This window comes from Eubalaena glacialis, chromosome 7 (assembly GCF_028564815.1).
Source record: "Eubalaena glacialis isolate mEubGla1 chromosome 7, mEubGla1.1.hap2.+ XY, whole genome shotgun sequence".
NCBI lineage: Eukaryota > Metazoa > Chordata > Mammalia > Artiodactyla > Balaenidae > Eubalaena > Eubalaena glacialis.
Genome location: NC_083722.1, coordinates 28,983,871 through 28,999,012, shown reverse-complemented (window position 1 = coordinate 28,999,012; position 15,142 = coordinate 28,983,871). Strand labels below are relative to the sequence as shown.

The 15,142-nt window shown below is 40.0% G+C and overlaps 1 protein-coding gene across 1 annotated transcript; it reads left to right on the top strand.

Moving 5' to 3' along the window:
* The first annotated feature begins 1,314 nt into the window (after positions 1-1,314).
* On the top strand, positions 1,315-14,401 carry ADGRF4 (adhesion G protein-coupled receptor F4). The gene is made up of 9 exons (XM_061194998.1): positions 1,315-1,401; positions 2,262-2,316; positions 4,756-4,907; positions 6,115-6,366; positions 7,365-8,744; positions 10,952-10,993; positions 11,420-11,479; positions 12,654-12,710; positions 14,376-14,401. The coding sequence occupies exons 1-8, from the start codon at positions 1,315-1,317 to the stop codon at positions 12,699-12,701; spliced, it is 2,076 nt and encodes a 691-aa protein (XP_061050981.1). The 3' UTR covers positions 12,702-12,710; positions 14,376-14,401.
* The last annotated feature ends 741 nt before the right edge of the window (positions 14,402-15,142 follow it).

The window sequence follows — 15,142 nt, the reverse complement described above, 5'->3', positions numbered from 1 at the left end:
CCAAACTGTCAGATCGTGAATTCCGCACGTATATCTCAACACCTATGCAAATCCATGACCACACTTTGCCTGTCATTCTGCCATGTTCCCTTTCCCCTGATCAGATTTGGTTTACAAGATGATGGTGTAAGTCAAAATACTTTCCTCCTGTTTATTGGTTAGGAACTCAAAGACAATTTTTTTTTTTTAACTTTTTCTTCATGGGTGCTTTGTTTATTTATTAATTTATTTTTTTCTTAACATTTTTATTGGAGTATAATTGCTTTACAATGGTGTGTTAGTTTCTGCTTTATAACAAAGTGAATAAGTTATACATATACATATATCCTCATATCTCTTCCCTCTTCCGTCTCCCTCCCTCCCACCCTCCCTATCCCACCCTTTTAGCTGGTCACAAAGCACTGAGCTGATCTCCCTGTGCTATGCGATTGCTTCCCACTAGCTATTTTACATTTGGTAGTGTATATATGTCCATGCCACTCTCTCACTTTGTCCCAGCTTACCCTTCCCCCTCCCCATGTCCTCAAGTCCAATCTCTCGTAGGTCTGCGTCTTTATTTCCATCTTGCCCCTAGGTTCTTCATGACCTTTTTTTTTTTTTTTTTAGATTCCATATATATGTGTTAGCATACAGTATTTGTTTTTCTCTTTCCGACTTACTTCACTCTGTATGACAGACTCTAGGTCCATCCACCTCACTACAAATAACTCAATTTCGTTTCTTTTTATGGCTGAGTAATATTCCATTGTATATATGTGCCACATCTTCTTTATCCATCCATCTGTCGATGGGCACTTAGGTTGCTTCCATGTCCTGGCTATTGTAAATAGAGCTGCAATGAACATTGTGGTACATGACTCTTTTTGAATTATGGTTTTCTCAGGGTATATGCCCAGTAGTGAGATGGCTGGGTCGTATGGTAGTTCTATGTTTAGTTTTTTAAGGAACCTCCATACTTAGGAACTCAAAGACAATTTTAAACTCAAAGACAATTTGGAAGCCTTCCTGTAAGTGGATTGTCATCTCAGCAGAAGACTCAGTGGAGCTGTGAAAGTCCCTCTTAGTCTTGACTCCAACCAGGAAGGCTTTGAGCCAAGATCAGCGAGTTTTGTCTGCTTCCTGGTCACAGTTTGCCCCATGAGCCTAAGGGAATCAGAGTGAGCTCATCTCCATTAGAGCATAAGGAAAGTTATGTTTGCTGAGGACTAAGTGGTTGGTTGGTTGGCTAAGTATTGTAGTGTTGATGTGCTGTCGTCACCTTCAGCTGGATCCAACTTTGTTGTATATTGCAGGTGAAGAGCCTCATGTGTGAAAATGAAGTCCCAGGCAATCACGATTTACTGTTTAATGTTATTTCTGGCCACAGAATGTTCTCATCCTAGATCCAAGACCCACATAAAAGTAAGTTTGATCCATTCTTAGGTGGTCCCATTAGAAATCAGTCAGTTCTTCGAGATGACTAGAGTTATGATAAATAACGTGTCATTGAAAAGAAATTTTCAGATGACTACGATTTTCCCCTTACTGATGGCAGCTTTCTAAAGAAAGGAATAAAGAAAAGACAGTACGGTATTGTTGTGACAGGGTGCAACAGTATTACAGAAAAACCTCCTTGCAAGCCACGGGGTATGTAGACAGGCAGCTGATGAGAGGAGGAACCACTAGCCTGGCAGCTGAGCAATTTAGGTTCAAACCTTAACTTTGCTTGTTAGTTGCACAAGTTGCTTCACTTCTCTGAGTCCTTAATTTCCTTACCTATAACATGAAGAGTGGTTTTTTTTTTTCTTTTAGATCTTTGTAGTCCTTCATAGCTACAGAGAGTTTGTGATTCTATTATTGCAACCTAGCACTCATTCCTAGTACCTGCTCACTTCTTCCTCTCTGAGGATACACAGTATCGGGTGGGCCATATTAGTCTCATTTCACAGTTTCAATTAATACAGGCAGAGAACAGCTTAGTGCTATAACTGTCATCACTGTGTTCTCCAAGGATACTTAAACTTTCCAAAAGTTGTATCCAATCCACTGACCTTCAGAGCTCAAGTGACCACTGTCAAGTATCTAACCTTCATCAGGGGGCAGCATGTTCTCAGTCTGTGCTCACATGCCTGTTTCCTTCAGCAAGTTCCTGCCATATCAGCTGCAGTCTTCTTCCTAGTCCTGAACACATTTTCTTTTCATGTCCACATAGAGCCTCTAAGTTGAGATGAGAGAGGAGAGGCCCACAGTAAAGAAGATGTTTGGGAATTTATGTTTTACAGGATGGAGATAAACTTCAAGGTCCTGAAGGAAAACCCAAGACTGAAAGGATGCAAGGTGTGTGGCTACAGAATAGTTTTCTTCCGTTTGAAGACAGGGCAGAATAAAGGAAGGGCATGGATATTGCAAGCCTGTCCCCAGACCACAACCTTTCACATAGACTAACAATCTTTAATAAATTCTTAATGTTTACCGACATTGATAGATTTTTTAAAAATAATTATACTATTATCCATGGCATAGTCAATGAAGCAAGTTGGCAAATATTCACAGTTGTTCTAGAATAGTAGACAAGAGTCCCTTTTAAAACTCAAAAGAGAAATCTGTGTGAACTAACGAGCTAACAAGAGGCATAAGAGGGAAGAGGACAGGAGTCTTTCATTCCTTCATTCAAAGATATTTTCAGGATGCTTAAATGTATGTAACACTCTGAGGCAGAGAGGTCTATTGAAGTGATATAAGAGGTATTGTGTTGGCAAGACTGGTCACTCTCGAGAAGCGAAAAATAAACTATAGAGGCATCATGAGTAGTAAGATAGTGAAATCATGTGGTTCTCACCCACCTAGTAGTGATAACTGGGCTCTGCACAGTCATGGCCAAGTACATTTCTGGTGGCAAATACATCTCTACACAGATGTGGAGTTAAGAAAGGAAAGAGGAGAGAAAGGTAGCTAGTATTCATTGAGCATTTATGACAACACTGATCTAAGTGCTGTACAAGATGCTGTCTCATTCAATGTTTGTAACAAGACTATGGCATTACTTCCAAACTATATTTATGAATGAAGAAATTGAGAAGCACTCAGCTTAAATAAATTGCAAAATTGATACACTTGGGTAGATGTCAAAGAAGGATGCAAAACCACTTGTTTCCTTTCTCCATAAATGGAGTCATCCACAGAGCTGTCCAAACCATAAATATCAGTGCAGCCTCTGACTCACAGCCGATAGGGCACTTCATCGTATTTATTTCAATACCTTAATAGCTCTCATCATCATCTGCTTCTTTCCATTGCACTGCCACTATCCGAAGGCAATTCCTCCTGGGAATACTTCAACAGCTTCATCAAGTCAATGCACTCTATTCATGGCCCAAATTAGGCCACCACCAGTTTTTATAAATAAAGTTTTATTGAAACACAGCCATGCCCAATTATTTACATATTGTCTTTGACTGCTTTCATGCTACAAAAGCAGAGCTGAGTAGTTATGACAGACCATATGGCCCACAAAGCTGAAAATATTTACTCTCTGGCTAGCCTTGACATATTTAGCAAATAAAAACATAGGAAGTGTGGTGAAATTTAAATTTCAGGTAAACCATGAATAATCTTTCATGGATCATACGTATACGAAAAAATTATCCATTCTTTTACTGAACATTTTTAGTCAGTCTTCTTTATTTATGTATTCTGTATCTGCAACTTCTCCTACTCATAGAAATTTATTTGCAACCCCCAAATCAATACTCACACTGCTTTCTGAATCATTCACAGACATGCACAGAATAGCAGAAAAATTGAGTTGGCCAAGGTGCTTGTTCACAGCTGAACGAGGTGGCCCTTGGCCTTCTTGTTTCAGCTCTCCTACTATAAACAAGTGTTCTTTTTGTGGCCTATGTAGTGCCACATGTTTTGCTTTTTTGTGCTTTTTGTTGGTGATTTCACTGCTTAAAATGGTCCCCAGATATAGTTCTGAAGTGCTGTTTAGCGTTCCTAAGAAGGTTATGATGTGCCTTGTGGAGAGAATACATATGTGAGATAAGCTTTGCTCATATGCTGTCATGGGCTATGGTGCTATTGGTCGTGAATTCAGTGTCAGTGAATCAACAACATATGTTAAATGGAAACACACAACAAGCTTATGTATTGATATATTGATTGGTTGATGAAAACGTTGTGAGCAGAAGCTTGCAAGAACCTAACCTTGTATTTCTCCTAGGAGCGATGGTTATGTTTTTGCTAATTCAGTGTTTGTGGCAGTGACTTTGTAGAATTTAACTGCTGCAAATCATGGGAATTGGCTGTATCTGAAAATAAAATTAATATTTAACTGGCACTTAACCTGTATTTTATCTGGCAACTCTATTTACCTGGTCCTTTACAGGAAAGTTTACTGACTCCTGCTCCATGCTATGGTTAATTATCTTTCAAACACAAATCCAATCATGTTTTCTGGTAGCCCCCATATTAGCACAGGATCCAAGATCCTTCACTACTTGACATGTTTTCCTCCCCACCCTCATCTCTTGCCACTCTCCCCTCAGACACTCTGAATCAGCCTTTATGAATGACCTGTGATCCCTCCTTTCCACATGCTCTTCACTCTGCCTAGACGTCAGCTTCACAACCTGCCTGTCAGGTCTTGTTGCTAAGAACCCAGTTCAATGTCACCTCCTCTGGGAAGCAATCCCCAAGGCCTCAGAATGAGTTAGATGCCCCAGTCAGAGTGTGGAAGTGCTAATTAGGCTTCTCTCTCTCTCTTCTCCTTTTAAGAAAAATGCCATGGACCTTGCACCACTTCTTCCAACTGCAGCCAGCCTTGTGTTCAGCACTTTCGTGGAGAAATAGGATTTATCTGTAATGGAAACAAGTGGCAAAAATCAACTGAAACATGTACAAGCCTTTCTGTGGAAACACTCTTTACGGTGATGCATTTGCATATTTTCATCTTATTTGCATACTCTACAGGAGCCAATCCCCCAGGAGGGGGTAGAGGCGTTTTTAATGTTTTCTGTTCAGCATGACAATAAGTCTCAGATCTGGACTTGAGAAATTCTATGGAGCAGATTCAAGTTTGTCTATTCCTTCTTCACCCAAACTCTCAGCTACTCTCTCCTCTCCCTACTCTATTTCTCCCTCTCAAAATCTTTTCTCAAAAAAAGATCTGAAATTTATCTATACAATGATAAACACTTAGAGATTAAAAATTTAACTATAAAGATGGATTTGCATACCTCTTATGCTAATCAATTAAGCAACTAAATGTGTCTAGAATCAAAATAAGTTTGATATCTTTTTCAAATACTTTCAATCACTTGACCAAAAGAAGAGAGAGATGTGTGTCCCAGAAGGAATAGAAATCCAATGAATACAGCAATTCTCAATTAAAATATTTTATCTTATATCCTTTCACTTAGTGTCTGTTTCCTTCTGCCCCCCCACTCCAATCCTGTAGAAGCACATTGATCTCTGCATCTCCTAAAATGTCAACAGTGTTTCTATAAAGGGAGTATCAATGCAGTGTCACTTAGCATAGGTAATCACATAGGTGTTCCTGCAATGACAGTGGCATTCAAAAGTGAGTTAAATGAAGTAAGCTATTGCTTTGGCCTATCCTAAGTCATATTCTGGGAAATTCTAGGTAAAAAGTATGAGGAAATGAGCAAATAACCTCTTCTATTTAGTGAACTCTAAACTTTAAAAAATTACAATGCCTTAGCATTCTGTGTTTAACTGCCAATCTCCAAAAACCACTCCCCTCTGAAGTTCCATGTGGCTCCTCTTTAAAAAAAAAAATTTAAAATAATTAGACAAATTTTGTTTCTAGAATTTCTCCATCTCTGGAGAAAACTGTCTCGTTATAATACTTGAGTTAAAATCACTGTCCTGAAAGCAGATTCCAATAAGAAAGGTGAGCATCCTGATCCCTGTGGGAATTCTGATGGAATCTCGTGCCCATTTGTGAGCTCACTTAACCTTCTCCATACTTTTCAGCATCTAAACCACTTTTCAGGACCACTTACTTCTCTGTCTGTTTTTCCCATGTGGATTATTTGTGCCTTTAACTCCTTTAGTCTGACACGTTAGGTACTTAATCATTTTTGAATGAAACATTTTTTTTTTTTTAAACAGGACTTAAATAACACATCACGCCTTTCTGTGGCAGCACCATTTATACCTCTGCACCTTGTTGACTACCAAGCCCCAGAGCCAATTGAGAGTGTAGCTCAAGTCATCCAGATGAACTGCCCACTTGATTATGCCTGCATAATTGATGTTGTGAAATCATCAGAAGCCACGTCTGGAAATATTGCATTTATAGTGAAGTTACTAAAAAATATTTCTACACACTTGTCTGATAATGTTACCCAAGAGAAAATGAAGGTATTCTTTGTTAATTTCATTTTAAAAACTGACAATATATTTTTTTTTCAAAATCTTGCATTTTAATAGTTTCAAATGTATTTTCAGGGTAAAAACCGCAATAACCACAGCAATCAGAACAGTTCAGTTCAGTTTTGCATATTGATTTATCCCAGTTTATGGGAATTTTCAAGAAGTTAGAACATTTTTTATACATGTTTTTGTACAGACTGACTATTTTCAAGAAACTATCACATAGTGATGGCTGTGGGGAAGACTGTTCCTACTCTAGTGTTTCCCAAATTTTATTCATGTAGAATGTAATTGTCCTGAGAAATCTTAGCAGAGCTTCCATTTTTAAAAGAGAGATCTGTTGCACAGCAGATATAGGAACTCTGGGTTAAACAAAGCCAAGTAGGTCTCCTTATGGCAGGACTTTTTAGAGCTTTTCATGTGTTAATGAACCTTGGCACTCTTTATAAGAGTGAGGGGTATAAGGATATGGTATGCTGTACTTCTCAAACTTGGATTGCCATAGAATCTACTTCCAATCTCCTTCTCAAACAGTCATTAATATCTCATGGGAAACTTGGGTTATACAAGCTGCAGTGTGGAAATGCTGCCCTGGGCATATAATAAAGCAGGTAACTCTGATCTGTGATTCATTTTATTTTATTTTATTTTATTTTATTTTATTTTATCTTATTTTATTTCATTTTATCTTATTTTATTTCATTTCATCTTATTTTATTTCATTTCATTTTATCTTATTTCATTTTATCTTATTTTATTTCATTTCATTTTACCTTATTTTATTTTGTTTTATTTTTAACATTCTTTTACTTTTCTCCCCTCTCTGCAGGCCTACTAGTATGAGATTCTAATAAACAGTGCATTTGAAGACAAATATGTCAAATAATTTCAAATCATTTGATCTTTAGATATTTCAGGTTTTAGAAATCAACTTTGTAAAACACTGTGTGAATCCCCAGTATAATATCCACTTTTCTCCACTGCAGAGCTACTTCAAAGTGGCCAACCACATCCTCGACAAAGCAGTCATTCCAAATTGGGCTTTCATTCCTGACAAAAATGCCGGCTCGGATTTGTTGCAGTCAGTGAATTGGTTTGCGAGGCGATTCCGCATCCAGAATGAACCGGAGCACATTACGGATGAACTCTTCATTCAGACGAAAGGGCTTCACATCAACCACAATACCTCAGACAGAAGTTTCAGCTTCTCCATGAACGTGAGCAATACAACGGAGGGTATCCTAGGAACGATCGAAGTTCCCAGGCAAGAGCTGTGGAAGCTGTCACCAAATGCATCCGAAGCCATCGGCATAGCTTTTCCCACCTTGGGGGTTGTTCTGAAAGAAGCCCACTTGCAAAATGCCAGTCTTCCCAGGCAGGTAAATGGGCTGGTCGTTTCGGTGATTTTACCAGAAAGATTGAAGCAAATCTTATTCACCTTTGAGAAGATCAATAAATCCCGGAATGCCAGGGCCCAGTGTGTTGGCTGGCACTCCAGGAAAAGGAGGTGGGATGAGAATGTCTGTGAAACAACATTGGATACCGCCAGCAAAGTGAAATGCTGGTGTAACTACACCAACGTGTTGATGTCTTTTTCCATTCTCATGTCCCCCATATCTGTAGACAACAAGGTCCTGGACTATATCACCTGCATTGGGCTCAGCGTCTCCATCCTTAGCTTGATTCTTTGCCTGATCATTGAAGCCACAGTTTGGTCCCGAGTGGCTGTGACGGAGATATCATACATGCGACATGTATGCATTGTGAACATAGCTGTGTCGCTCCTGACCGCCAATGTGTGGTTCATCCTAGGCTCTAACTTTAACAAAAAGGCCCAGAACTACAACTGGTGTGCTGTGGTGACATTTTTTAGCCACTTTTTCTACCTCTCTCTGTTTTTCTGGATGCTCTTCAAAGCACTGCTCATCATCTATGGACTATTGGTCATTTTCCGGAGGATGATGAAGTCCTGCATGATGGCCATTGGCTTTGCCATTGGCTATGGGTGCCCGTTGGTCATTGCTGTCACCACAGTTGCTATCACAGTGCCAGGGAAAGGCTACATGAGACATGGTGCCTGTTGGCTTAACTGGGACAATACCAAAGCCCTTTTAGCATTTGCCATCCCAGCCTTGCTTATTGTGGCTGTGAATCTTGTTGTGGTTTTGGTTGTTGCTGTCAACACTCAGAGGCCCTCTATTGGCAGTTCCAGGTCTCAGGATGTGGCCATTATTATAAGGATCAGCAAAAATGTCGCCACTCTCACCCCATTGCTGGGACTGACCTGGGGTTTTGGAATAGCTACCCTCATAGAAGGCACTTCCTTGATATTTCATATAATCTTTGCCCTGCTCAATGCTTTCCAGGTAAGTTCCAGAAGGGAGACTTATTTTATTAATTAATATTATTAATTAATATTTTATTTATAAAACATTATTATTATCTTATAATTTGTTATTCTGGCTTTACAATAAAACATGGTTATGGTTTAAAAATATAGAACACCACATATTCCTTCCATTTCCTTCTATATCTTAGAGACATTTATCTGTGGCATCTCTCACTCTATTGATTGTCCAGTTGGATTTAGATGATCAGGCTGGTTGGGTAGGAATCTCCTTTCTTCTCTCCTCACTGGTTTACCTGTATCCCTCCTAAAGTTTCAACGTCAAAAGAAGTTGACCTTCACTTATGGAGGACCAGTCTTTGGTCAGGGATGTGTGAGGCTATACTTAATATGTTATGCCTCAAAACAAGCACAATTTTTATCCTTTCTCAAGTAGTTTGGGTGCTCCATAAAATAATAGTCATTTTTCACAGTATGAAGGGATGCCCCTTGCCACTCACTTTGGGTGTTAACAAGTCAGGGGTTCTCATACCTCTTCCCTGCTGTTCTCTGTGAAATAAATGTAGGTTGTTATTCACAGAAATGGATCTTGACACATGTTACTTGATCCCAGGAATATCACTTTCTCTGGTCCTCAGACTCTCCTCTATAAGATAAGGATGGACCTAAAATAATCTCTATCTTCTTTTCTTGCTTAACATGCTTGGTTTGACAAGATTATCCATCTAAAAGTTGTTTTACTTCATCTTGGCTACTAAGCCATTTTCAGGAAGCTGTCATTAGTCAGGCTGCTTTCCATATCCATGAGTAATAGAAAATTTGACAAATTCGTATTTTTAAAATGTTTTAAATCAGGGGCTGGCAAACTATGGCCTGCTGCCTGTTTTTGTAAATAGTTTTACTGAAATACAGCCTTACTCATTGGTTTACATTTTGCCTACGACTGCTTTTGTGTCACAATGGCAAAGATGAGTTAGTTGCTACAGAGGCTGTAGAGCTTGTAAAGCCTAAAATATTTATTATCTGCTTCTTTGCAGAAAAATATTTTCAAAAAAATTTTGACCAGTGCTTTAAATAAAATAAATATAACTGTTTAAATAAAGCCACAAAGTATTCCATGTCCCTATTACTCTATTTCAAAACCTGATACAAAATAATAAAGCCAACTTTAAAGAAATGCCAACTCAGTTCAATTATATATCTTACTCATAATTCTTTAGTAACTATGGAGAATATTTATTTCACTTTTTCCTTTGCATTGCTTTAAAGAGAAGCCTTTTACTTAAGGATTTCTTGGGGAGGGGGGCAGGAAATCAAAAGCTCTTGGACTCACATAAATCTCCCCAACTCTTGAAGTTACTCTGGTTACTAATGATCCCATCCTATTTTTACTTTGCAACTTAATTAAACCCCAGGAAATTTTGTTCTGCATTTCTTTTTCAGATCATTTCTCTTTCTATTTTCTTGATGGAAAGAAAAATTCTAAACCCCCTTTAGTTACACACACTCCATTTTTCTAAGCAAGCTTTTCCTGTGACTCACATTTAAAAATTTCAGTCTTCTGATCAGTGTTTCTTCTTCATGAAACCATCCTTAGAAACCAGGCTTCCCTTCACTCTCATGGCAGGATCCAGATTTTTCTTGGACCTCAACTCCCACCACATAAAAGGGTTGACTGTCAATTATTGTGACTTTATAGGTGACCAGATAATTTAAACTTGAAGAGACCCTGGCCTTACAGGTCTCTGTAACCTTCTCTTTCTTTCATGCAGAAACTTCTTCCACCACCTCAGAGGCTCTAGCTGCCTATTTCTTCCACTGAAAGTAGACTAGAATACGTTTCTTTTTCTCAAGACACCTTCCCTGATTGTGACTTTGAATGACAAGATTTTATGTCACATGTTACTGTCATCATGAGTAAGAACAGCTATCTTAATATTTGGAAAGAAAGCAAAGAGATTTAATAAGGTTGCAAACTCTATCCTACATCTGAAGCCATTCAATAAATATCAATAACTCTCATGCACAAACATGAAGGTGGTCCTCTCTCTTTGAGATACACTCAAAGAAAATTCTCATCAATGCATTTTTATCGGAATCAGTGGAAATTGAAGTTTCTAATGTCTGATAAGTATCTTCGAAGGAATCCAGAAGAGTGGTATTAAAATAACAGCTGGGATACAGTCTGCAATACTGTCCCTCATACTTTGTTGAATTTTGCCACAGGGGTTCTTCATCTTGCTGTTTGGAACCATTATTGATCACAAGGTAATTTGAATTTGTTTCACTCATTGTAAATGATCTCCATGTAGTTGACGGGAGCAGGAGGTTGAAGCAGCCTTGCTCAGAGAGTATAGTCCGGAAGAGTTGAGTTGGTGGAGTGGTTCAAGGCATCAGCTTTGAGGGGGAAAGGAACGAACTATACTCTTTCATGTCCTGTTCTTTATCAAGTCAATTGGAGGCTATGTTTGAACATAGTTGGTGAAAAGAATAGAAACCATGACCAGAATTTTAATCTTAATCCTAAATTTAGTTGTAACTAAACCTCAACTTTTATCCAAGTCTCATTATTTTCCAAGCACTGTGCTAAACCATTTGATGCCGCTTCTACCAGGGTTGCTGGCCTCAGAGTTTCACAACACAGGTCTGGGCCCTGGGGATGTTGTCATTTCTTCACTGTCATTGCTTCTTTAGATTAGAGATGCTTTGAGGATGAGGATGTCTTCACTGAAGGGGCGGTCAAAGGCAGCAGAGGTAAGCCTCTCCTTTTCAGTCTCAATATTGGAGGATCAACGTCCTCAGCAGAGTCATGATGAGACAAATATTATAGCTTAGTGTTCAGGATTTGTTAGCAAACAGAATCATGAGGACATACTTTCCTTCATTCATTTCTTCATTCAACAAATTTGGACTATCCTGCTAGAGCTTAAGGTCAATGGAATATGGACCTCAAGAAAAGTTTCCAGGGAATTCCCAGTGGTTAGGATTCGGTGCTTTCAGTCCCGGGTCCTGGGTTCGATCCCTGGTCAGGGAACTAAGATCCTGCAAGCCCCTCAGAGCAGCCACAAAAAAAAAAGAGAGAAAGAAAGAAAAGTTTCCATACCGGTTGTATTTCAACTAAATACATTTAGACCATTGAGATGAGACAACATGAACCCAGAACCTTAAATTCTAAAAAATGCTAAAGCTGGGAAATAAGACAAGAGTTAGAAATGAGATTTTAGTCCATCCTAGTCATTCCATAGGTAAGGAAAGTAAGGCCCAGAGTACTTGTGAGATTTGCCCAAAGCCACCCAACTAATTGTGAGAATTAGCATTCTCCTTGCTTTGGGCTTTTTCAGTGAGCCACACTGCCTTGAATTGAAGTGTTTGTGTATTTATAGATCTTGAAGATGACTTTTGACCTAGCTGTCTGTCTTTTCAAGCACCATCTGAAATTGCCATCATTGTTATATTAATTAGAAAGAAGCCATTTATTCAACCAACAGTTTCTCAATAAGAGCTACTTTTAAAGTAAACAAATAAAAAGCTTTCTGGACACATTGAGAGTCAGAATTTATGGTCAGCTAGTACCGAGTGTGACTTTTAGTGCCACAGTTCATCCGTTCTAAGATAGACATTTTTTATTCACCTCTAAACATTTCTGAAATTGAAATGTTTTGTACAGTCAGTGACAAGTCATGATTTAATTGGCAAGTTATTTTTTCCTTTTCTTCCTTAGTGGATGTAAAAATAATGATGTTGCTTACAATATTAGATTCAGTGAAATATGATAATTTAATCCTGTGTAGCTGTGTCAACTTGGGTACTTCATGTTTTCATTTTTACATGTTTATCTCTAGTCAGGCACAGACATAAATATAAATCTATGTGCATTTTGGTCAATGCCATTCCTCATTGACATCACTGTTATTTTTTCCCCATTTAGAATGCATCGTTAAGCCCAACGTATGGATCTAAATTAATGAATTGTTGAGGATAAGATGTGAGTATTAAAACCTCAAGGAGAAGCTCCACTTGTAAGCTGTGACAAACCCCTCAATGCCCCCTGGTAGCATACTATTGCCTACTATGTGATGCTGGAGGGAGGTGGGAAGGAAACAGGGGGATATCTTTCAGAGAATGGAAACGTCTTTATTGCCCAACACATAGACGAAAATACGCACATCTTTAAAACCTACGTCATCTCAGTTTACATGACCAAATCTTAAGAATACTTTTTTTTCTGTCCTCAGTGAGAGGATGCTGTCATCATACCTGCTCTGATACAGGATACATCTTGTTGTTTACACACACCTTAATTCCATCTTGCCAGTGAGTGTTGACACTTAGGAGAACCCCATTGTTGAGAAGGAAGACAATTGATTGGAATCACAAAGCAACAAGTCCATCTCTCCCTAATGAAGTTGGGGTTCAGAATCATTCTTAAGGGGGTATGGGTGGAGTTGTGGTAAATTAGCTGCCTACTCACAGCCAACCTCTGAGACATACTTCTACACAGGTGAAATCAGGGGAAAACAAATATTAGGCAGCCGTGAAGGGGAGAATAAGTCACAAAGTGGCAGCCAGAAGCCTGAGAGGTAGCAGGGGCATGTGGGCAGTGCAATCAATCTTGGTATGCTTTTGTCTTGGAGAGCTTTTGTGGCCTTTCTGCATGGATATAGATGAGTCTCAGATTTTATGTTTAAACACCACCTGGCAACAGGCATATCCTCTTTTACATTCCTGTCGTTTCTGAGTCATGGCCCATATACTGAGCAATGGGGCAAAGCAAAGGGTTGAAACAATCTCATGGAATCAAAGACGCTCTGAGTTTGAAGAAACTTTAAGGGACCTCCTGGGTTACAGATTATACAAACCTGATGTTGTGGTGCTGTGGACATTGGCTCATGGTCCCAGGAAGAGGGAGGGGAGGGAGAGGGGGCTCTGTCCTATACATTGACCAGCATGTATGGGGTGCTGTGAAAACAGAGAAGAAAACACTGGCATATTATTCTTAATTAATCACCTTCACGTTTGGATTTTTATATTAGAACATCAAAGCGGAGGAAATAGTAGAACTTTAAAAAATTAACCCTCCCAACTTCTGCCCATTTCCTCCTCCACAGGGATCTTCCATGGTGGAAAATCACTATAGCATTTCTTGAATAGTCACTAAGGAGAGGTAGTTCAGATGATTTAGTGAAGCTGATCTTTCCATTAAGGTTCTCATTTGACCTGTTTTGGGAAGCTTACTAGACTAAGCCGGGTGGAGGAGGCCCTGCATCCTGGGGATACTGTCTAACCATTCTAGAGAAGAGAGGCGTGGCTGAAGTCTTCTCTCTAGCTAGCTGGGCATACCTGGTTGGCTGTACGAAAAGTTGGCGACAACCAGTAGAAGCCAAGATCAGGGCCAACACCACTTACTAGAATCAGGGCGGTGCTCAAAGTTCGACCAGTATCAGGAGGAAGTGGAGGAAGGAGGTGGAAACCCACTAACAACTCTCCCCAAAGAAATCCTCACCACCTATTTCTTCAACTTTCAACTTCTACTTTTGAACCTGTGAGGTGGGGGACGGATGAGGATTGCATTCTTTCAGCCTATCCTCCGCGGGTGGCCCTGGCCCTGTTGAATTTTCTCAGTAATTGGGGTCCTCCGCTTTTTACCCAGGAGGAATCAGAAGGTCTCAGAAGCAGCAGCTGGCACCATGTTGGGGGTGCAACAAGCTCAGAGGACAGGACTGGAAATTCATGATCAGTGATCCTCCCAAGTCCAGAATGGAGAGCTGGCGGCACCGGGAAGGTCTTTCAGCAGAAAGCAGGGCTCCAACCACACGGTTGAGAGCAGAATTACAGCTCAAGGACACAAGGGTCTGGGAAGCACAAGGCCAGGTCACGGCCCAGGCTGGGGGTCAACCACAGAGCACAGGCAGTATTTCAGACCTTCAACCAGAACACAAAATCTTAGACTGATGGGGTCTGGGGAGGCAGGCCGAATTCCAAGAGCCAGAAAGGGGGCAGGAGGCCAGAATTGGACTTGCCCAGATTTGGGGCCCTTGTGGTTAGAAACTCCACATGTTCCAGTGACCTCAGGTCAGATTATTCTTAGGAACAAGGTCGGGACAGGTGTACAGGGAGGTCCCGGAACCATGGAAGGACAGCAGAGGTGTGAAAACTGGGCAGTTTTCTCCATGTATAGATCCTAACTGGGGGTTCCCATCCTGGGAAGCATGGGAGGGAGAGGAACAGCATTCTTAATACGAGGCCACGGCTGCACAGCGCCCTCTGCTGTTCATATGAAGGGCGGGCCTTTAATATGCCCCAGCAGAGCTTGTGTTACCCAGTGTGATTTCAGGGTCACCAGCACGGCTCCTCCATTCCTCTGAAATCTCTTCCAATTATTTGTTCATGCCTAAAATTCACTTAAAAGAACTCCTC